The 20,579-nt window shown below is 41.6% G+C and overlaps 2 protein-coding genes across 9 annotated transcripts; one reads left to right on the top strand and one right to left on the bottom strand.

Annotated features, from left to right (window-relative positions):
- The first annotated feature begins 42 nt into the window (after positions 1-42).
- On the top strand, positions 43-9,037 carry zgc:162331 (uncharacterized protein LOC793007 homolog). Its single transcript, XM_037243613.1, has 6 exons — positions 43-162; positions 2,127-2,477; positions 7,158-7,349; positions 7,416-7,569; positions 7,710-7,895; positions 7,960-9,037. The coding sequence occupies exons 2-6, from the start codon at positions 2,246-2,248 to the stop codon at positions 8,279-8,281; spliced, it is 1,086 nt and encodes a 361-aa protein (XP_037099508.1). The 5' UTR covers positions 43-162; positions 2,127-2,245; the 3' UTR covers positions 8,282-9,037.
- Positions 9,038-11,148: 2,111 nt separating this feature from the next.
- LOC119117417 (aryl hydrocarbon receptor nuclear translocator-like protein 2) lies at positions 11,149-19,954 on the bottom strand. Of its 8 annotated transcripts, none has more exons than XM_037243667.1 (17): positions 19,725-19,954; positions 17,343-17,454; positions 17,229-17,267; positions 16,963-17,001; positions 16,598-16,764; positions 16,457-16,539; positions 16,285-16,377; positions 16,077-16,194; positions 15,848-15,997; positions 14,888-15,125; positions 14,688-14,794; positions 13,732-13,882; positions 13,593-13,651; positions 13,404-13,518; positions 13,241-13,325; positions 13,085-13,163; positions 11,149-12,363 (listed from the first exon to the last, which is right to left on the bottom strand). In XM_037243667.1, the coding sequence occupies exons 1-17, from the start codon at positions 19,873-19,875 to the stop codon at positions 12,206-12,208; spliced, it is 1,944 nt and encodes a 647-aa protein (XP_037099562.1). In that variant the 5' UTR covers positions 19,876-19,954; the 3' UTR covers positions 11,149-12,205. The 8 variants fall into 8 exon arrangements, with proteins under 8 accessions (XP_037099562.1, XP_037099564.1, XP_037099565.1 ...); XM_037243669.1 differs by having other exon boundaries at positions 13,404-13,515; positions 19,725-19,953; XM_037243670.1 differs by having other exon boundaries at positions 13,404-13,515; positions 13,593-13,648; positions 16,598-16,755; positions 19,725-19,951.
- Positions 19,955-20,579: the final 625 nt, after the last annotated feature.

The raw sequence follows: 20,579 nt of genomic DNA, 5'->3' as shown, positions 1-20,579 counted from the left end.
GGCCGTGAACGTCACCAAGCAGCCGAGCTGAGGGGTTGGAAGGCTCCGCTCACCGCACAACTTGGGAGGGCTTCCAAAAGTTGTGCGCTTTTACGCATGAGTGGACTGGTCCGGTGTTGCACGACCTTCTCCTCCCGTTCTGGTTCCGCTCTGCAGTGTCAGGTGAGGAGGCCCCAGGATTTCATTTATTGGGCTGCTTAGGTATGCTAATCAAGTACCCACCTCTCGGCCAATCACATTGGAGGTGTTTGCATAAGGGTGTGGGGGTGCACGTGTGCAAGGGGTCTTAAAAAAAAATAGGAGCTACAACTAATCAAATCTGGGTGGGGAAATATTAAAGTGGGGAAAACATTTATATCATAAATATAGACTAAACAAAAGTTTCCCTGTAGTAAATGCAACAATCCAACACCGCCCTCTAGCGGAGGATTTATTGTGTATGCAATATCCGACTGAACCGTGAGAGGGCGAAATTGATTTAGTGAGGATTAACTATGATTTCCACATACAAACACTTGACTGATTGGAAATAAGGACTCGGTAAAAAGGATTATCCTCTCAGTTTATTATGATGTGGTCAGAATTTTCAGCCTGTGAATAACTTCAGTATTAATTGTAAGCTCAGAGGATAGAAGTTTCCGAGTCCACGTGAAGTTCAACGACAATGTGAAATAAATATCCGTAACTGCAATTGAAATCCACAAGAGGGCGCTATGCACATGTCCCTGTCATTCCAGTGAGTTTGAGCCACGAACAAATCAGTCAGATATTAAATTCAAATTTTATATACTCGCACTGTCCATTGAGATATCAACATTTATTTTAGGTTATTTTATTTGATCTGTTTTCCTTCACTTTTGGTTTAATGTGGGATTAAATTAAAGCAAAGCGATCTCACATTGGAATTAGAATTAAATACTGGCCCCACATTAGAGGTCATATCCGCTTTATTATTATGGTTTTATTTTTTTACACGTTTGTGGGTGTTCCAATGTGTGTGAGCCAAGAGACGATGAGAGAGACTCAGACGGATTATGAACACACACGAAAAAGAATTGAGTCGGAATGCAAGTGTGTGTGTGTGTGTGTGTGTGTGTTATGTTTTGTATTACATAACATTGTTTGATGTGCTTCAAGAAGGCTGCGTAAGGGATTAGGGTCATAATAATGATTTGCTCAGTTTATGGACGTCTGCAAGCATTTTTAATACTCTTCAACTCACAGAGTACTCTTTAATGCAGGACTATCATATTTAGGAAAAGTCTACACCCCCCCCCCCCCCCCCCCCCCGTTCAACTCAGATGTTGCTGTGGTGTTACAAAACATGTCAAAACATTTCCCACTATAAAAATGATCTACAATTTGTACTACACAACTGTTGTTTTCTGAGTTGCATAAGTGCGCACACCCTCACTATGACCTCATGTTAAGTATGAGTCAGGACACAGTGCTTTTGATTAACCCCGAATGAAGTTCAATTCTTCTAGTAGGCCTTTCCTGACATTTGTGAGTTGATGTATGAAATTTTGAGCCCTACTGAGAAGCATCTCAATTTCTTTTCAGCCTTCCTCCTGTGTATGATTGTTTTGCCGCTCATGTCATCACTCACCGCCCACCCCACTCTTTAGCCTCTTCCTATTTCTGGTCCCACGTGCATCAAAGATTCATGCGTTCTGGTGGACGTTCTATCTGGAGAGACATCAACAAGAGTGATCACGTTTATGGTACACCTGAGCATCTATACCTGGAATCATAATAACACAAACAGTAAAAAGCGAATGTAAGAACTCAATGCCTCATTTGAACCTGAAAACCAAATATAAGCCAATTTTGTTCATTTCAATTTAAAAAGTGACCGACTGCCGCTTGCCTCGATAGCATCAACACCAGCAGGGGTGCACGTGAACGGGTCACAGCGGTGGACGCATGCAGCCACTGCATGAGTGAGAGCTCAGCCGGCGAGTGGTTGTTACGTAAGAGCTCAGTCGGCCCAGCTGGAGATCAGAGAACAAGTCGGTGAGCGAGAAAGCTCAGCACGAGACAGGGAGGGAGGGAGGGAGGTAGAGTGAAGCAAAGAGAAATAAAGCGCAGGAGAAACAAACGCTGGTTCTTTCTCTGTTTTGCAGCCAGCATCATGAAGGAGATTTTTTCAAAGAGGACTTGAAGCAAAAAAAGGATCCTAGATGGGGTCAACACAGGTGACCCTGTGAACTTTTCCACCGGTCCGCTCACATCACTTGTCTCCATGGTTCCCAACGTTGGACGCCACCGCGTCTGCTTGCTGCTGAGCGCTTTGCTATGCGCGCTGGCGCCGAGCCGAGGCTCGGAACTAAGTTCGGAGGACTTGCGGAACGCCACCGACGATGTGACCCCGCCGCCGGAGGAGTGGACCGGCACCACGGTCCAGATGCAGCCGGACCTGCAGACGGAGGTGGAGACCGAGTTGGAGACGCAAACTCCAACTCGTAACTACTCAGGTGGGTCAGTCGCCGGGTAAACCTTTTTTTTTTTTTTACCTGAACTACTTCAAATTTAAATCCAACGATTTTAAAAACTTTGCTCCTTTAAACATAATCATAGCTGCAAATTGAATTTGTCAATTTTACTTCAATTTAATTCAGTGATTCTGTCTCATACCACTAGAGGGAGCCAATGTACTCGTATCACCTCTGACAAGATGTTATTTCTTGTAAAAATTGCAACTTCATACCTGGTGATTACTGGCGTCCAAATACTTGTGAGTGATTAGGAGAAGCTCCGCTGCCTGCAGGGGGTCTCAGATTAAGTGTTTGAATTACTGGCTGGGCTTTTGGATCAAGAGTTGAAATAGAGGTGAGGCATTTATCTTTCATGCTCGCTGGACAGCGACACAGCCGTAAACGCAATGCTGTCTGGTGTCTTCTAAAAACCAAAGCGTGTGTGTGTGCATGTGTGTGTGTGTAAGCAGCAGCCGAGGCGTTTAAAGACAGTTGTCCGAAGTGGAGCATGACTTCACCTCCACTAGAGCATGAGCTGCTTTTCTCCTCTCTTCCAGTCCCTCATCCCTCTATCCATTCCCACATCTGTCTCTTCTTTTCTCTGCCTATGCAACCTCTTTTTTACCCCACTTATTCACTCTCTTCCCGCTTTATTCCCCTGCATTCTTTTTTTTTTTTTATCCCCCCCCCCCCCTGCCCGGCTGGCTCACGTGGAAGAAAAATAGCCGTCAGCAGGAGACAAAATGCAAAACTCACGTGCCTCACACACACACACATATTACAAATGGACACGGTGAAACAACACCAATCTTCTTAAAGGTTTAGAGAATAAACACAGTTGCTTGTTTCATAACGGCGACTCTGTTTCTCACAGAGGAGTAGTAAGCACTTTATGCTTTAATAACACACACACACACAGAGATGTGATCAGCTGGGCTTGCCACATGCGTGAATTACCACAGCAAAGCCCCGTTGAGTGTCCAAAATGTCCTAAATCCTGAAAGTGTGATGAATGTATTATTCCCACAGGCATTAAACGCATTTGTGCATATTTTGTTGACTTTTTCTCTCCCTCCATCTTATTTTAAGCCCATTCGACTCCTCAGGTTGAGCCCACAGCAGCGAAACGGTTTCACTTTTTTTTATTCAGACTAATCGGTTGCATGGAAAATGTTTTTTTTTTGGTAAACTGTCGTGTGCAAAAAGCGGCGGCTGAGCCAGGCTTACTTCAGCGAATCTTTGCGTTAACACGGTAACACCTTCGATTGACCTCGGCAGGCAGAGTGTGTGCGTGACATTTAGCGTTCGTGTAAATCTCTCTGTCAGGCCTCGGGCGCTTGCTTAGCAGGTGGTCGGGCTCCTGATCGGGTCAAACTTTAGCGTGATTTTTTTTTTTTTATCTGTACTGGTGAAAAAAAGATCTTGCCATCATAAATCAATAAAACTCAAAAGTTGTTGTGACTTCAAAATTAGTTTTCATTGTCAATTCAATGTCTGTTTTGATGAAAGCGAAGTGTGGAGAGTCTCTGTCCGTGCTCAATCATTGCCAACAGTCCAAATGTTTTTGTACCGATTTTCTTTTTCTCACTGTCTAATTTAGTCAGGCAAGGTATCCCCCTTACGATAACGCTAAGCTACTTATCCTCCGCTAATACAGTCATCAGGTAGCCAAACGTCCATGTCAAATGTTTCAATGGCTCCCTTGCGATTATCCCCAAGCCAATTACCTTTGTCTATCCCAGGCTATTTCCAGCGTCGGCAATCCTCTTAATGGCACGACAACGGGAATACCAAGCACACGGACAAGGCCCTCAATTAGTGGGTTGTAGCTTTGAAGCCAATTACTTCTGTCCATCTGAGTTCAGAGGACACCCCGGTGTAATCTGCCGCCATGTGTCTTTGCCAAAAATCCAGAAAACTCCTTTTGACTAACTTGTCAGGATGATTTTTTGTTTTTGTCGACTTTTTCCAGTTTGCGACACGAACAGAAAGTGCAATTTATGATCTCTTGTCTCTTTTTCATGTAAATTTAATGAGTGCTTTATCTGCTGAGATTTTTATTTTTTCCCCCATGTGTCAGTAATTATATTTTCTGTCTGAATGGCGTCATAATAAATCTGAGAGCAGTGGTTTTAAATTATTATTAAATTATGTGGAATAAAAAAAGAGGATAGTAGGTTTAGATTTGCAGTAAAAGTTAAACACAACTGAATTGTATTTTTAAAAACGTGTACATTTTAATTGAATTTAATTAAGTGATTCTGTCGCCAACCACTAGAGGGAGCCCTATACACATGACACTGAGAATAACTAATTCTTCGCCCTCAAAAAAACATGTTAGATTTCAACTCCTATGTGTACTTGGTGGCAGAAATATGGACCCAAAAAGTTTGAGAACTTCTCTTAAGCTAACAGCAAAATTTAAATTAAGCTAACACAAGTTTCTGTGTTGTTTCAAACTCAAGTACGGTGATCCCTCGCTACTTCGCGTTTCGTTCATCGCGGCTTCACTACATGGCGGATTTTTTTTCCAAATTAAAAAAACATTTAAAAGTCAAAATAAAACTTCTAAATTGAGGAAACATGTGTTTAACCTTTAGGACAATGTAGTATTGCTCCAAATGTTCGTTTACATTCCTTTTCGCGTGTTTGCACGATCGCGAATTAGCATCTTTGGGCTAACTCGTTAGCCTGCCCAGTACTGGTGGTTTTTGGAACCAATTATCCGCGATAAACGAGGGATTACTGTAGTCCTTTCTCAGCTCTAACTGAAAATACAGGCATCTTTTTTTGCAGACACAGTTGCGTGTTAAACCTTTTCCCTCTCTTTCACGCTCTGTTTCCTATCAAACACCTGACACCCACAGGACGAGCTAGAACCGGCAACTAACCAAAACATTTATTTGACCCAAAAAGCAGCTAAGTAGGATGTGTATTTCCAAAGAATTAAACACACAGGCGATTAGGTAATCAGTATTGACATCAGAAATAGATACGCCAGTGATGGCGAGAAGTTGGTTTGAGGTCATATCAAGAGAAAAACTAAAAAGACTACTTAGGAAGAAGCGGGTAACACGAAAGTGATGTGAAGCTAGTCTCCTGTTAGGGAAGAATGTCACCTCGTATCTGCGTCAACTTTGACTCTCGGCAGAAAAGCCCGAGCGTTTATTTTTAACTATAAACAAGGGAAAAGTGATCTGGCATATCATTTGGCTCAGCTAAAAAAATATATGAAATTATATAATCTGTTGTTGTAACAGTGATGCTATCCGTTAGCTAGTTTATTGAGCTAGCTGACTTTAAGGGCAAAGCCACATATAGTTTTAAATACAAAAGGCGTAATTCTCTTTATTAAATGTTTAATTTGACGGTAAACTTCAAGTGGGAGGAGCTAGAAGCCTCTCTTTTAAAAAAAATATTTTCAAAATCTGCCAAACTTGTTGTGAAGCGCAACAAAGCTAGTGCCAAACAACTCGTAAATCATTTTAGATTAGTAATGCGCCGTGAGATTTTTTGGGTTTACTAAAGATTTTAAACAAGACAGACATCGGGGGTCCGTAAAGCTAATCAAGCGAATTTTTGCTTGTTTGCGAGGGGTTGCCAGGATTTACGTTGAATAGAATACCGGCGCAAAACACAAACATCCCCACACAAAGGTTTCCCGGCGAGAACACATTCTCAATCTTTTGGGCATTACATTCTTCCTGGCGGGATAGTAAATGAGTTAGTTTACCCGCAACGGCGTAGCAACAGAGTCTTAAAACACACAGTCACGGAAGACACTCAATAATGGATGCGGCTTTACAGCAGTGACGGCAAGTGTGTGTGAGAAAAAGCTCAAGGAGGCACACACACTAGAAGTATCGGTACTCGGTATCGGTGTCAATATTTGTACTGATCTGCAAACAATGTGTTGTGTTTATTTAAAAGAAAATAATTGCATATTAAATCGCAATATTACGGGGAACAATTATAGTTTTTGTTTACAAACAGAGTCTGACATATTGTTTTGTCCTCTAAACAGTGAGTCAGCTCATCCTTGTTGCACGTGTGCCTTCATCTGTGTTTATGCGAGCGGGAGAAAAAAACGAGAGTGGATGTGCCGTCATCCTCACACAGGATGACGGGATCCTCTCTCAGCATTTCTCCTGCTGCAGAAATCCTCCCATCTGTCGTTGTTAATCAGCGGAAAGCAGCTCACATGTCTTAAACACAAAACCAGCTCACACATATACGGAATTAGTGAAGCCGACGTCGTTTGTGAGATGACGCTAATTAGCGTTTGTTCATGAGGCGAAAAGTTACACGCAAAGCCACTCCAGGGGTAAACATTTCCATCAGGAGAATTAAATTAGTCACATGATCTGAATAAAGTTGAAAAGGCTGCAGAAATAAATACGATTATATATTCCTTCACGGCTGCAAGTCAACACTAATCAATAACATATCGAGTGACACCACTTTGGCTATGCGTGCAAGGTCTTGGGAGATTCTAACAATAGCGAGACCTCGGAGCGTTATTTGTGTATTGCAGCATAAGGACGATAAAAATAGCGCTGTTGTACAATATCGCCGTGTCTTTCAGCGCCTGAGTAGAAAACAGACACTCGGGCTTCTGGTTGCTAAAAAAAATACATGGGGGAGATCAAAACAGATTATAAATGTGTTTTGTCTGTCCAGGCCTGTCATGTATCCCCGTCCTGCCTCCACGTCGGGGATCCTTCTACGTGGAGAGCGGCACCGGGGTGTCGGTAGGCAGCGCGTTGGCCTTCTGGTGCCGCGGCGGCTACCAGCTAGTGGGTAGCGAAAAAATCTACTGCAACGTCCGCAACGGGAAAGCGCAGTGGAGCAACTACTTGCCAGTGTGTGAGGGTAAGGCTACTCAAAGGCGCTAAGCTATCAAAGAGCACTTTTGGATTCGGATTCCCCCTGTCCTAGCTATCCCCAGGCCAGAGGACCGAGGGTTGAGAGTGGCGGTGTTAGCGTCGGTAGTGAGCGGCGTTGTCATCTTGGCAATGTCGCTGTCTTTTCTTGTCTGCTGTCTACAAGAACGATCCAGTAAGAAGAAAGCCAAAAAAGAAGTTCGGGCCAGGTGAGTGAAAGCTAAAAATGTTGGAGTCCCGCTGATAGTGAGAAGGTATCAAACTCAGGACGAGGATTAGCTAGCATGCTAGCATAAACCGACTGTTTCTACAAAATGGCGGCAAAGGAAAACTCACTCCTTGTTCACAGACGGAGGGGGAAGCGTTCAACTCGCCGCAACGAGCGATGGCTGGAGAGAGAAGAAGGCGAATGGGAAGCCTTCCCTCCTCCGAAGATCTTCCATCTTTCGCAGAGGATGAACCCTCGCCTGGCACCGGACAGCCCACTCTACCTGACCGGAGGTCTCGGCGGATACGAGAACAGAGGATATCAAAGGTATTTGATCCGATTGAGTCAAAAATGTTTTTCGGACAACGTATTTTTGAACGCCTCCATATAGGAGTCAGGAGAGTCTGCTGAAAGCCGCCCCGCCTGGAGTCTACCGCTCCGATTCCCAGCTCTACCCCCACGTGGTCCTCCAGAGGGTCCTGCCGCCAACCGCCCCTTCGGCACCGTCCGCCCCGTCCGCCCCGCTCTACCTCCACCTCCCCACCACCACCTCTTCCTCCACGCCGGCCCAAACGACCGCTCAAGCTCACCTCATGGGCCAGTACCCCACCTCGACATATCCGCCCAACTCGTCGGCGCCGCCGTTCCACCAGCCCGTCCCGGCGCCCATCTATCCCAATCCCAACCCAAGGCCGCAGCAGCCCTGGCAATGAGGTCATTCCGCCCCGAACCATATCGAGGGAGGGAAGCGCTACACGGCTAACCGCTAACGGCTAATACGAACTCCGCAACTTTCCCTTTTAGTGCATGCAAGCGGGACTTCTCCTCCACTTGGTGTCCAACAGGAAGACAAGCAGGGTTGTGTTTGCCGAGCTCAGCCGGTTGGGAGGAACAAGGGGTGTCAAAATTTGCCATCTATATTTTAGTTAATGGATGCTCAGAATCCCATAAATACCGTAATAGAAATAAAAACATGACATGCTAAAATATTTCTGGCAAATATTTCTGTTTGGATTGCTAAGGTCTCTTATCTAATACGATTCATGTGGGAACCATAATCGTTTTAATCGTACATATTTGTTCCTCCATTTTGTTATTAACTCTCAATTTATCATCAAAACAGCAGACGACAAATTATGTGAATATGTACAAAGTGTAAAAAATGCACGAATTTGCTTTGAGAGACTGTAAAGGTGCTACACTGGAAAAAATGCACTGAATCAAGAGCAAGACAGGAAATTTCTTATTACTACTTTCTTTTTGTTTACATTATGATTTCCTTGTATTATACACTATGAAAAAAAAAATACTGTAGTCACTTTAACTGTGGGGCTTTTTATTTTTTTTTAATATTAGCACTAAAGTAGCCAAACTATTAAATTTGCACTTTTCTGAGCGTGTCTGTTTTCAACTACTCATTTTAACATTTATGTGAGTGTGCAATAAAAGCAGATGTTTCTTGAGTGGAACGTAATTGGTACTCGTTTTTTTTTAGGCCATGCTAACGTTGCACAAAAGACGCCGTCGACGCAATGGAAAGAAGTTATAATAACAATATTACGCTTTGCATCTGAGACAAAAAAAACAACACCTGCTCATTTGGTTTCTGGATCTGACGGGCACCGAATATAAACAGGAGCACTTTGAAGAGAACAGATAAAGCTAGACGCTAAGATTTTTATGATTTAACGAGCGTGATGAACCCAAAAATTGATCTTGATGAAATTGACGCGTACTGTCAAAATAGAGGCTGGAACCAATTTTGGTGGTTCACTAATATTTCCCTGATGGTCGTAGGTGGAACGGGGAACGGTGCCACGCTTTGGTTACTTTTCCGCAAGATGAAGTCCAACTCTGCCTCAAAGGTCAGTTAACTGCTTTTTGGTTTGGTTTTATTCTAACGTTACACAAAATCTTTGGTTCCTAGGTCCTTGGCATGAACCTTGTTCTGATGGATTTCATGTACATCATTTTTGTTCCATTCGCTTGTGCTTTCCCTATTCATGATCCCTATTCATTTACGACAAATACGACAGGTGAGCTACATTGAACATTTTTGAAAGGCCTTAATTGAAGATACGCGATATTCATGTATGCGTACATTAACATTGATGCTAACTGCGCTAACTGTACTAATTGCTTCCAGAACTGGAGTTTACCTACAACAATTCCATCAACGTGACAGGAAACGTATTCGAGATGTTCGTCTTGATCGGTTGCCCCTTGCTGTTGACCTGCATGTGTATCGAGCGCTACCTGGCTGTGGTCCAACCTGTGCTGTACCTAAAAATGCGAAAGAGGGAGTACTACATGGGGGTCTCCAGTGTGGTGTGGATTATCACATTTGTGTTCTGCCTGGCTTCGGGTAAGTTTGTGTATCTAAGTTAAATAATTGTGAGTAATTAATCCTGGTCATTGCCACACACCTTTAGCTCCATCAGTAATGGTGGGAAACAGCACCCCCTTCTGGTGTGGAGTATTTTCTAGCAGAATTGTTATTCTGCACCATCTCACATTTCTGAATACAAATATTTACAAAATTGAGGACATTCAGATTTTGATTTTCTAGTTTCGATACACTCATTTATTTTTTCGCAGGTATTATCAACGACTTGTCCGTCATGCTAGCGCCGGTGTGCATTGTCGTTTGCTGCCTGTTCTTCATCATGTTTGCCAGCCTCATGGGTGTGGTCCTGTCACTTCGTCAACAAAGCCCGGCATGCACAAGTGGCAACAAAACCATCTCACCTCTCAAGAGACAAGCGGTGGGGAACGTGCTAAATGTGGTGATCCCCGCGGTGATTACCTACACGCCCGTTTGCGTCATGACCCCTTGTCTTTTTTTGACCACCTACGGTCCCCTGGAATTAAACCAAATGCTGTGCTACGCTTTTCAGTTGTGTCAGATGTTTCCGAAGTACGGCGTGCTCATTGGGCCTTCGTTTTACCTCGCCAAGTACAAAAAAATCTTTTGTGGGATGGCAAAAACTAGCAGTGCACAGAGAATTCTATCATGAGCAGCTTTTGGGTTTACATTTTGGGAATACCGTATTTTCCGCACTATAAGGCGCACCTAAAAACCTCCAATTTTCGCAAAAGCCGACAGTGCGCCTTATAATCAGGTGCGCCTTATTTATGGACCAATATTGAGCCACTACAGCAGGCGTGTCCAAAGTCCGGCCCGCGGGCCAAATGTATATATCTTATATATGGACAAAGTTTTATTCACTGAAGGTGCGCCTGATAATCCGGTGCGCCTTATATGTGGACAAAATTTGAAAATGGGCCATTCATTGAAGGTGCGCCTTATAATCCGGTGCGCCTTATAGTGCGGAAAATACGGTAGTTGGATATGTGGCAGAGATTCAAGAAGAAGAAAAATACACATTTTATATGGGATCCAGTTTTGATTACATTGAAAGCTCCATGAAATCAATAAAGTTTTCCTCATTTAAAACAAAATGTCTGGTGTGTTAGCTTTGCTAGCTAAAGTGCAGAACATCTGTCTTACTATGTCGACTGATTTTTTTAATTTTTTTAAAAGTTTTACTCAGAACAAAATGGCATCAAAGGAACTCAATTCCTACAAAAAAAAAGTACTTTACTTCCAAATTGAACTTTAACTCCTTACAGCAGAAACATCAGCAACGATTCGCACGTACAAACAGACAAGACACGCTTTCTTCTGATAACGGGTTCGAAACCGACCTTTTTTTTTTTTCCAAAGCGGTTTTCCAAAGCCACATCGCATTGTTGATTCTACACATTCAAAAAACACAAGGCAACACAATCACATTGTTTTTTTCAAGATTCAAGGAGCCAGTGATAACCCGTGAAGTTTGCATGAGCTGGATGGAGGAAGAAAAGATTTTACTAAAAAAAAAAATAAATAAAAAATCTCACTGCTGTTTTTTTTTTTTAATCCTCTAAAATTGTTTTTAGTCTAATGTTGCATATTCTCAGTAGCAAATTTGTTTTTGTTCACAAAAGGCTTTTTGTGGGATCGGGACATTCAGCAACATACAAACAAAGTGACGCTATTAAATAAATTGAAAGTAGCATCCAGACAACAGAGAAGTTGCTAACGTGACTTTCAACCTGCACAAAAAGCTCAGTAAACATCGGCATACTAAATACTTTCAAGTCTTTTCCCGTCCGTACGTTAAGATATATTTTTTAAAGTTATGGCCCCATTTGAAGTGGAAATATTCTTCCGACATTCTATACATTAAACAGAACAGTTGACTTTTAAAATGAAATTGCCGCTGCTGCAACTCGACGTTTTTTCGCGCGAAGTTTTCATTTCTTGACAGTTTGAAATTTGCTTGAATGTGTGGAAAGCAGTAGTAATGTTAAGTGGGCTGTAAATTAAGGCCTGAGGTATCGTGTCCATTTTTTGCATACTGCAAAGAGTCTTGAATGACTCCAATGTAGAAAAAAAATACATTTGGTGATGGACTATTTAAAAAAAAAAAATGTTGTTTAGCAGCACTGCAGGTCTGTCGGATTTTTTTTCCCATAGTCAAGCCAGGGCGGGAAAAGAAAAAAAGTCTTTCGAGCCCACCGGAAGACCCGTCCACTTCAAGTGCTGTTTCACGAGCCTTTTTTTTTTTTTTTTTTTTTTTGCGGCGTGTGTCTCAGAAGGGCCAGTGTAAGTCATCAAAGTCCCCCGACTGCCCCATGTTTACGTCCGTCTCCAGTAAGCTCATGATGACCGCCATGGCCGCTTCATCGTTGCTAAAGCTGCTCAGGCCCGGTACCAGCATGGTGTCCAAGTCCTGCTGGGACAGCTCGCCTGGGACACGTAAAAATACACAGCCGCAAGTCGGGCTTAATGTTCCCTGTCTGGACACTAAGGACAATTGTTGGATGATCTTTTCAAGATGATCATAAAAGGTGTTTTATTTCTTAAGCATTTTTCACAGTTTTTAATTTATATTTGCAGTTAATTAAAGTTAGTTAAATCTATTTTATTTTTCTATATTTCTTAAAAAGTTTCCCAGAAATATTGTCTATTTTTTTTTATACTCTATACTTTTGACATTTCTATACATTTTTTAAATTTGTACACATTTTATAACATTAATTAGTAATGTTTGCAGTTAATATATATATTTAAAATATTTAAATCAATTTTATTTTTTCTATATTTCTTAAAAATATTCAGAGAAATATTGTCTATTTTCTATACTTTTGACATTTTTATATATTTTTTAAATTTGTAAACGTTTTATAAAATTAATTAGCGATTTTTAAAATATTTTCCATTTTTATTTAATGTTTTTATATATTTTGATTTTTTTTTCACGATAGGGAGGTAAGCATTTTGTCCAATCGGTTTTATCTGTCCAGATAGCATCTGCAAATGATCATTTTTGCCATTATTTCTATAATATAATTTTTTTTTTTTTGTCGTATTTATTCTGATTGCCCTTGTCCTAGATTCCTCATCACTTTTCACAGTAGCGAATTTCTTCTTGCGAATTTGTTCCTCTTCTAATAGGATGACACAGTACCTGCACTTTCCAAAACACTGGGGACCGCCTCAATCTTCAACTCGGACGAACTTCCTGCATCCTCCTCTCGGCTTGACAGCTGCAAAATAACATTTAAACAGAATATTAGGAATAAGTATGAATATCTGGCCGGCATGTTTAGAGTAAATCACTCACACTTCCGCTTGCTTGAGGGGATTCTGATACACTCTGGGCTGCACCAAATGGGCTGGACACTCCGCTTGATGGGGATGAGTTGGCCCTGAAACTAAATAAACATTCTGCACATGCTCACACATTTACCGGAAAATTTAATAAATCTAACTTGAGCAGGAATTACCTGTAGGAATCGATGAGTTCATTGGCAATTTGTGTACCGATGCTGCCCGCGTAGATCATTTTGCCCACACCACTTGTTAGGCCTGGAATAACGGGTAACTGTTTTGATTCTTCTGCTGGACAAAAAAAGTTATCATTTAAAGAATAAAATAAAAAACATATAGTGTTGAGAACGAGATGATTTTGGTACCGTGAGGAGCTTTGGAGCTGCCTTCTGCCTCGTCATCTTTTGCGTGACTGGGCCCTCTGCTGGTCAAAAGAAGTAATACAAGCAGTGTAATATGAAGGCAATAAAAGTGTGGTAATAAAAATGAGACGTGGATACTTACGGGACAACGCGGTTTAACGACACGACAAACTCGACCTCTTTGGTCCATGGGTTTGTAAAACTGAACCACTGACTTTGGAGTGAAACGTAGGGACCATATTTGGTTTTGAACTTGTAGCACATTGTCTCCAGCTTCTCTTTGCTGCGGAGAACTGTAATGACAAAGGAGAGTGTCAAGAAATGTGCAAAAAAAATTATAAGGTCGAAGCAATGACCGCTGAGAGTAAAATAATTTTATATGGGTTGTGGCCTAGTAACCGTGTGAGTATCTGGGTGTGAGCTGTGGTCAATAGCAGCTCCTTGCAAGTGTTCTAATGTTGTATTTGGGCTTGACTGTTTATCCTGAGCGATAAACGGCCAAAAGTGAATTTTTGAATTTAAAATATGCGCCTTGGCTCAAAAAAAAAAAAAAGGTGTGAAACTGCGGGAGGTAAACTCAAGCTAGCAATTGTAATGCACATGCTAGAGTGGGCTAACTCAATTTCTGGCATTTTGCTTAGTTGAGGATTTATGACAATTATTTTTCTTTTTTTTTACAAAAAATGTGGGCTCAGTATTTAATAATACAAAACATTAAATTTAATAGTCTAAAAACCTATCAATAATTAATGGAAGACTATCAATAACATTCACTTGTACTACTTACTTTCTGGGTCTTCTATCAATCTCTGAGTCTGGTTTCATGGGCACGGCCATCTTGGAAATGGAAGCTGGCCCAGTGTTGGAACTGATGAATCAGGAAAAGTGTAAAAAAAAAAATAGACTGCCTCCTATATGTCCAAATTGGAACTTCAACCAGCATTTAACTTAAAACTGGATGAAATTTGAATTAGCCCACTCTTGTTCTCAGTGGTTGGAAAATTTTGGGTTCATTTGATCAAATAGTTTATTAGAAACCTTTTGCCGGATGCTTTTGAATGCCCAGAATTCAAATGCAAGACACCTTTGCTCCATCACCTTGCCTGTGTTTTTCTGCCAGGTGCTGCAGGTCATCCTGGTGGAAGTACTCGTAACAAGACGTGCCCAAAATTTCTTGCGGGAGGTAACCAATGACAGTTGTCGCTCTATGTGTGTATATATATAAAAAAAAAAAAAGGAGGCTTTAAATAACTGAGCCATCAAGTCGGGGGGGATTTGAGAAGAGAGGCGGGACTTACTGTTGCTCTACAAAAGTGAACTTCCCGTCGACGGCACAGCGAGTGACGAACTCGGTGGGCTTGACTTTGACGTCTTTGTGGGGTTGGCGGGACACGTGGCCCTGCACGCGGCACATGGTCACCAGGCAGCTGAGGCCCGAGGCCTCCTTCTCGGTGTCGCCCGGCTCCGAATCCAGGTCGCTTCTGGGCCAGCTGCGCATGTATCCCGTGCAGTGGAGGGTACAGTATCGGCTCGAGTCTAGAAAGGTACAAGTGTGTCCATTTTGACTACATTATTATTTATTATTTATTATTTATTTATTTTTAAATTATTACTATTATGAAAATAATTATAATTGATTGTATGTATTTAAGTGTTCAAAATAAAAATTCCATTTAATTGAGGTAATTTCAAATAGATGGCGCATAACTTTAGGAGCTGCAGTTCCAACATTCCCCCGCAGAGGTCGCTGCTTCCGGTTCTCTGTGCACAATTACGACAGTACTTTGTCCGAACCGCCTTCTGCCTCGTTTACTTTGTGGTTATACAATGCTATAACATCGACCTACTTCTATGTTCCTTCCTCTTTGTTTGATCAACATTGTTAGGAAAAGGGAAACTTCATTCATGGAGAGCCTCCATTCATATGTCCTTGGCTGCTTTCTTTCCATGAATCACTCGTGTGGGCTAATATTTTGTTTGGGAACTTTACCTTGACTTGGTATAGCAAACGAGTGTGATTCATTCAGAGAAAGGTCTTTCTAATCAAAAAAAGTTCCGTTTATATTCATCAGAATTATATTTCCTAGCGACTATATATGAGACCATTTGCAGTATCCATCTAACCAATTATGATCTACAATCATTTTATAAATGGCGATTACGTATGCTGTGCAGAAATCCAGGGCATGGATAATCGACATGTCAGAATACATTATTGAGAAGAAAATCTATGCCGAGAGATTATTATCTTGACAAACCTTTCTTAATGGAAGCAGTGGGCAGTATGCGCTTGTCCTTGTGCTTTGCCTCCACCCGATTGTGCTTCATACGGCAGAAGAAAGAACGCCTGGCTCCGGTGGATAAGTGAGACGCCGTGACGGGCGCGTCCTCATGGACTGGGACTCCGGCTGCACCCGAAAAAAAATAATAATTCCATACAACTGCTAACAGAGGGGAATCGGGTGGTCGTCATGACGACAAACTCACTGGCAGCGTCGATGAGGCGTTGGTGAGGGTTCAAGTCGGACGACGACAGCTGCTCCTTCACCTTGCTGATGTCTTTGGGGTGGATGAGGTCGAAAAGACTTTGGCCTGTCAGCTCGACCTGCAAATATATTCAATATTGCTGTTTTGATTGAACAAAATGAAGCATGCGATGGAGAGTGGAGACATTTATATTCATGCACACACACACCCTGCTGAAGCTGAGGATCTTGGAGACGGATTCGGAAATAAACAAAATTTTCCCTCGGTCGCAACTCACAACTAACAGGAAACCGTCTGCAACCTGCAACGAGGCGTATAAAGCAGCATTGAGATTTATTTATTTTTTTAGAGTAGAAAAATCACTGAATTGAGGCACGCACCCAAAGCAAAAGGTGTCTGAGGTCGTCATGAGGGATGATGGAAGGCTTGCGGGCGGCAGCGGCGAAAGCGCTGCTCGACCCAGCTGGAACGAAATGAGAGTCAATTGAAATTCCCAGAATAGCTTTTGTGGCGTGCCGTACCTTTAAGGGCTTTTAAGTGCTGCACGGCCTTGCGCAACACGGTCAGCTTGTCCAGTTTCCTTGGCATGGGCTGACAGGCGGGGATCATGGCGGCTAACTCGTCGATGAGGTTGTTCATTTTGTCTCGCCGCCGCTTCTCAATTTGACGGTGAGGTTGCCTAGAATGAAGACACAATAAATATTGTTCGCCCTCTGGTGGCAACTCTGTGCCAAGAAATTGTTGAAGTGAGTTAAGGAGATTCATTGAGACTAACAGTACTTTGTCGCCGTCTGGTGGTAGCGAAAGGGAATTACAGTATTAAAAATTTATGGGGGGGACATTATTTTAATATAAAATATAACATGAGCCTGTGGTTAAAAAGTACCTGAAGCATTTCATTTTGGCTTGCTGATCATCTTCTGATCTATAAAAGAGAACACAAAACAATATTTATATTTATTTTATAATATTTATAAAAGAGAACACAAAATATTTATTTTATAATATTTTATAATATAATATATATTATATTATTATATATATAATATTTATTTTATAATATTTATTTATAATATCACAATAAGTGTGTACATGAGTCACTCCAGAATTGAATTATAAAATAAATGCCAAATTGTAAATAAATGTGTGTACCTGTCGAGGTCTTCATCCATTTGGAAGTCAAGACTCTGGCTGTTAGATCACACGACATTTTAGGATATTGACCCGTCTTAGGAATCATTTACAGTTTTTGTGTGGTCGTCTTACTGGACAAGGGCGTCCAATGTGTCCTCCACATCACCCTTGCGCTTCCTTGGCAACTCGCCGGCAGGCGGCAAAGTGTTGGCTTGGCTCGGCCCTTCCTCCTCCGCGTTGCGACCTAGCAAACACACACATACGCACAAACCTTGAGTCAGCCTCCTGCTTCTATTATTAGCGAATGGAAGCGACAAAAATAAAAATGAATTGGCAAAGAAGCACCAATAGAAATTTATTTGGACCTATAATTGAAGGACCATGAGCAGGATTACACTTATGTTTTTTAAGTTTAAATGCAAATGTATTGAACCTAAGTACAGTTCAGTTAAATACAACTGAACTGTGCAGTGATTCATTTGTCTGCCACTAGAGGGAGCCCATGTACAACACCGAGAATCACTGCATTGCTGGTAAAATAGTAATTACTATAAAAATCTTGCTAGTCTCAACTATGTGTCAATCTAGAAGGCACGTGAAGGTAAATTGGATTTGGGGCTATCATTTTACCGAAATCTTATATAAGGTTGTAATACTGACCTACTTTGCTTGGCCCGACTCAAATTTTTTTTAGAAAAGTCTTGATAAGTGACGGAATCGTCAACCTTCACTGACCCACATTTAGTTTTTTTTTCCACTTCATTTTGCACCAACTCCTTCAACCAATATAGCACAGATTATTTTCATTTTCACTATAACTATTGACATAATTTTCATTAATCCCTTCTGGGGAGTTTTTTGGGTCATCAGTGACGCAAAACGGAGAACGTGGGAGCTGGCTGGCTCACTCTCTTCCGCCCACGACACTCTGCACGCTCACATCGTTTTCTCGGGCCCTGCTCTGCGTCATCGTTTGCCTCGAACGCGGTCCAGGCGTAAACGTGCCATCGGGACGGGCTGCCATGTTGTGAGTCATGCGGCGAATGCGACACGAGAGAGGGGACCCGAATAAACAAAGCAAAACACAAAGGAGCATGCATGATATGAGCTTTATCTTGTGGATTAGTGCATCTCACATGAATAACTATGAGGTATTTGGGACTGGGAATCAAATGAAACGCTTTCGCAGAACTTTTTTTCATCCAGATAAAATGCACCTATTTTTGGCAACATAAATATTTTGCTTCCTGGTATCATTAAAAGGGCATTATAAAATAATTTCAACATGTTTTTACTGGCGTCCCAGCTGTTATTAACTAAGGGACCCACTGGTGTGTGCGTGTCCTTTTACTCGATGCAGCCTTAAGCCTCGACACAAAGTACAGTATGTTCTAGGTTATCTCTAGATAACACAACGACTCTCCAAAGCCCTCCTACGTGTCAAAAAGTCATGCGAAAACTTACTTTTATTTTCTTTATTTTTAAATCACTTGTGCTCGGAGGTCACAAAAGTGACTAAAAGTACACTAAAGCCTTTTGAACACAGGAAAAACAAGGCCAAAAAAAACCTCAGCAAAATATTTAAAAAGCAATTCTCTTTTGTTTCACATATTTTAACATTTAACAACGTAGAGATAATAAAATATATTCTCAAAATAGGAGCATTTATTTGAGTTAGACCAGAAAATGATGACACGTTTAATATCGTTTCTCAATTTTGTCGACCTCTGTTGGTGAAAACGAGAAAGTGCCGCACCACTGATCTACTGACCCACTTTTTCTCGTGCCCGCACGTGACATGTTTAAGCTCCTCGTGGACAGTTAAATCAAAGTAAAAACAAAAAAAATCGACAAGTAAGCGCGATAGACATTAAAATATTCACCAAAGGCAGATATATCATATGTAGTCATCTATTAAGGACGTTATGTCGTCATGGTTACAATCACGTGCCGACGTGAGGTATGTCGGACAAGCAAGGCCATCTCCCCTCCCTCCCAACTGTATGATGCGTTCCGGGACTGCTAGGAAGTCGGACAATTCCGTTTTAGAACTTTCAAAGAATGCATTGTTGTCGTTTAAAATGAAGGAAAGCAGATATATAATTTAACACTTTACATTTGTTCTCTTTATAACGCTGGGGGAAACAAGTGATGCAGTTTACTGAAGTAAATTTCAGACGTCCGAGTGCTCTGGAACGCAGCACAAAGACAAGCTTGTAGTACGAAATACTGAATGGGAAATTTTACCGGCGTTTTTGTTCTCGTTTTATTTTTAAGTTTAAGTATCTTACGCAGACGGAGTCCAACTAAAATTACCATATTAATTTTTAAAAAAATGTAGGCTATGACGTTACTAAAGTTCCCTGCTGCCCAAAATAATTAAATTTATTTACATGAACGTCTTAAATCTTGACACTTTGTCAATTAAAACTATGCCAAAGTGTTTAAAAACTATATCATGAGTGATAAATCACGCCAAGCTAATGTATTTGTAAATTTATAGGTGCCCCTTACCTGCCAAGCGGTCCGCGGTCCCCCCGGAACCTCCGTCCGACATGGCCGATGTCCGGGTGAAGGCTTTACGGTGCACCGCGGCGCATGTGGAGGAGCCGAGCGAGAGAGGAGGGAGCCGCGAAAAGCCGGCGACTTGTATAATTGACTTCATTTTTGTCTTCCCCTCCCACTCTTTCTTGCGTGTGTGCGTGTGGATTTTTTTTTTCTGACAAAGGAGGCGGAGTGGGTGTGGAGTGAGGTCGAGAAAGACAGAAACGTGAGGGACAGGAGAGCCGCGTAAACGAAGCGTGCGACAATTTTCGGTCATTTTTTCCCCGCTTTCATTCATCCCTATTGTGATGACGTCACCGCCGTGCCATTGATTCCACACTCTAGCATCATTTTAATACCAATCTTTTTGTTACACAAGTGAACATTATCTTGTTTTCTTAGGCGTGCCATAAATGCATTTTTTAAAAGGCTACGTACTGATTTATTACTGATAATCATTTAAGTTTATTTCAAGTTGATTTAGTTCTCCAAATTATTTGGAGTGACCTGATATGCCACGGCTGTGTTTACGTGCCTGCAGATCTTCGTCGAAAGCAGCCTCGCGGAAGTAAGAGGTCTCACTCTGCCCTTTCTCCAGTCAAAAAAAATCGTGCCTTGATTCATAAGCATTTTTTTCCCATCATTCCTTTTCCATCTTATATCAAACTAACCTTGTTCCCTAAGTCCTTCCCGTCCTTCAATAAGTTAATTGAAATAAAGTTTAACTATTAGGCCCACACTGTAAGATATTTATAGAGGATTCCGCATTCTCCAGTATGATCATCACATACCTATTTTTGATTTAAGATAAACTACATTAATCAT

Source organism: Syngnathus acus, chromosome 23 (genome assembly GCF_901709675.1).
Source record: "Syngnathus acus chromosome 23, fSynAcu1.2, whole genome shotgun sequence".
Taxonomy (NCBI): domain Eukaryota; kingdom Metazoa; phylum Chordata; class Actinopteri; order Syngnathiformes; family Syngnathidae; genus Syngnathus; species Syngnathus acus.
Note: the sequence above shows the minus strand (reverse complement) of the source record. Positions and strands in the feature narration are given on the sequence as shown.

Bases quoted from the DNA above. Each gene is read 5' to 3' on its own strand.
- zgc:162331 (XM_037243613.1), top strand. From the start codon at position 2,246: ATGGTTCCCAACGTTGGACGCCACCGCGTCTGCTTGCTGCTGAGCGCT. The intron at 2,478-7,157 runs GTGGGTCAGTCG...TTGTCTGTCCAG, and splicing joins TCCAACTCGTAACTACTCAG to GCCTGTCATGTATCCCCGTC. The intron at 7,570-7,709 runs GTGAGTGAAAGC...CCTTGTTCACAG, and splicing joins AAAAAAGAAGTTCGGGCCAG to ACGGAGGGGGAAGCGTTCAA.
- LOC119117417 (XM_037243663.1), bottom strand. From the start codon at position 19,875: ATGAAGTCAATTATACAAGTCGCCGGCTTTTCGCGGCTCCCTCCTCTC. The intron at 15,998-16,076 runs GTGAGTTTGTCG...TTTCGGGTGCAG, and splicing joins ACGCCTCATCGACGCTGCCA to CCGGAGTCCCAGTCCATGAG. The intron at 13,164-13,240 runs GTGAGTGATTTA...GTTATTTTGCAG, and splicing joins CCCCTCAAGCAAGCGGAAGT to CTGTCAAGCCGAGAGGAGGA.